The sequence below is a fragment of the Sitodiplosis mosellana genome, unplaced genomic scaffold, assembly GCF_009176505.1.
Source record: "Sitodiplosis mosellana isolate CC-2019 unplaced genomic scaffold, AAFC_SMos_1.0 Smas_scaffold_6474, whole genome shotgun sequence".
NCBI lineage: Eukaryota > Metazoa > Arthropoda > Insecta > Diptera > Cecidomyiidae > Sitodiplosis > Sitodiplosis mosellana.
In genome coordinates, this window is record NW_022601696.1 from 1 (window position 1) to 2,147 (window position 2,147).

Consider the following 2,147-nt stretch of genomic DNA (forward strand, 5'->3'; position numbering starts at 1 on the left):
CGCGGCCGAGCCCTTTCAAAATATACTAGCCACATCTCTGGACCTAAAATACTGTCGGCTAGTGTAAGAAGTGTGTAGAGGCAATGCAAAAAGTTAGGCAGATTTGTTTACAAAAAAAAATTAACAAAACCAAAATTTCCATTAGGAAATGTATTGGCAATGTAAAACTGCGAGAAATAGCTGACTGCGGATACAAGAGCCGCGCTCGATATTAGGCAGCACCGAATGTCTGGTTTTGGTAAATATTTGCACAGTGTTTCACGATAGATTTTCAATATTATCAGTCCACGAAAATCAATCAGTTACCAATGTGAAATTACCAAAATCTTATTTTGTTCAAAATAAATCCATCCAATACAATTTTATACGCAGTATAATAGGATAATAAATGACATGTTGGCAATTTACAACAAAGCACAAATTTGTGCATTCGATAAACCCTTTGATTGTGGACTAAAATTATATCCGGATCTAAAAGAAATCATGGCTCGCGGTCGTGATTGGGATGAACTACTTTATGTTTGGGGAGAATGGCGGCGAAAGTCTGGCGAAAATATGAAAGAACTGTACGAGCAATTGGTTGATTTGACAAATGATGCTGCAAATTATAATAGTAAGCAAGAATTGTTTCTTCTTCTTTTCAAATAGAACTGCTTACAATTTGCCAATTGTTATCAAAGATTTCAGCAACGCGGCTGAGTACTGGACCTTCCCATTTGAATCATACAACATACGACAAGATATGGAAACGGTGTGGAATGAAGTTATGCCATTATACGAACTAATTCATGCATATGTCCGTAGAAAATTACGTGAATATTATGGTCCCAACAGAATAAGTCGAAATGCACCACTTCCCGATCACGTTCTGGGCAATATGTATGCTCAAACGTGGACTAATATTATGGACATAACAATACCATTTCCTGGACGAAGTTTCGTTGACGTAACACGAGAAATGCGTGAACAAGGTTACACTCCTCAAGTCATGTTTCAAATCGCGGAAGGTAATTTTTTTTTAATTCTTCATATTAGATTTATTTGATTTGGATCGAAATGATTTTTATGCTTTTAAGATTCAAAAAATAATTTGAAAAACGTGTCCAAACAGAGTTCTTCCTGAGTTTGAATTTAACTGCTTTGCCTACTGATTTTTGGCTCGAGTCCGTATTAGAGAAACCTCCACCAGATCGACAATTGTTGTGTCAACCATCAGCATGGGACTTTTGTAATCGGGAAACTTACCGGTAAATTTCTTCTAACCACTTATTATCTACGGTTTTTATCAGTCATATATTCAATTTTCTCCATACATTTAGCATAAAAATGTGCACGAATGTTAATCACAAAGACTTAATCACAGTTCATCATGAGATGATGCATGTGCAATACTTTTTAAGCTATCGTCATCAGCCAAAAGTCTTCCGTGATGGAGCTAATTCAGGTAAAGAATTGTTTTTTTTTTTCATATTAATCCAATTAAGTCGGCAAATGTTTATTAAAAGCACAAATTCAATTGATATAGCGTCACAATATTAGTATCATGAAAACACTCATACGCATTGGTACGAGCAATTTCCTAAACTTACTTCCACATTCGATAGATGTTTTTGTTGAAATAGTTACAATTGTTTTCCATTTCATTTCTATCGATACGCCTTTTAGTGTTTTCATAATTACACTCGTGTGAACTTGTACGATTAAGTTTTATTTCCCACTTTCTCCATTTACAACGCGATCGTGGCAAGTCTTGAGAACTGACAGTAGTAGTGCTTACGAATGCTTAACTTGTAAATTGTTGAATATGGAAATTTTTCAACTTACATTTTCAAATGAAGCAACGATAAGATATTATTGAAGCCACACTAATTATTTGGATGATTTACAATAAAGCAACAAAAAATTAATATATGCATACACAAAAACACACTGTATAAAAAATAGCAATAACGCATGACTTGATTTCGTGAATAAAATAATAATAACAATGAGTAAAAAAAAGATTATCCGCACTTGCGTGCTCAATTTTACACCTTTTAGATAATACGGTTGTATGAATAAACTTCACGCTAAGTTGATTCCGTTTTACGTATGGCATGTATGCAGAGCGGTCAACGAGCGCTCGTTCGTTCGTTCGTATGCGAACA

At 34.7% G+C, this 2,147-nt stretch overlaps 1 protein-coding gene across 1 annotated transcript; it reads left to right on the plus strand.

The window, feature by feature from the left end:
* The first annotated feature begins 222 nt into the window (after positions 1-222).
* Positions 223-1,539, plus strand: LOC129579731 (angiotensin-converting enzyme-like). Its single transcript, XM_055469897.1, has 4 exons — positions 223-613; positions 681-1,007; positions 1,112-1,247; positions 1,320-1,539. The coding sequence occupies exons 1-4, from the start codon at positions 394-396 to the stop codon at positions 1,537-1,539; spliced, it is 903 nt and encodes a 300-aa protein (XP_055325872.1). The 5' UTR covers positions 223-393.
* Positions 1,540-2,147: the final 608 nt, after the last annotated feature.

Excerpts from the sequence above, each read along its gene's own strand:
- LOC129579731 (XM_055469897.1), top strand. The coding sequence starts at position 394 with ATGTTGGCAATTTACAACAAAGCACAAATTTGTGCATTCGATAAACCC. Across the intron at positions 614-680 it reads TGATGCTGCAAATTATAATA|ATTTCAGCAACGCGGCTGAG; the intron begins GTAAGCAAGAAT and ends TTGTTATCAAAG. Across the intron at positions 1,008-1,111 it reads CATGTTTCAAATCGCGGAAG|AGTTCTTCCTGAGTTTGAAT; the intron begins GTAATTTTTTTT and ends GTGTCCAAACAG.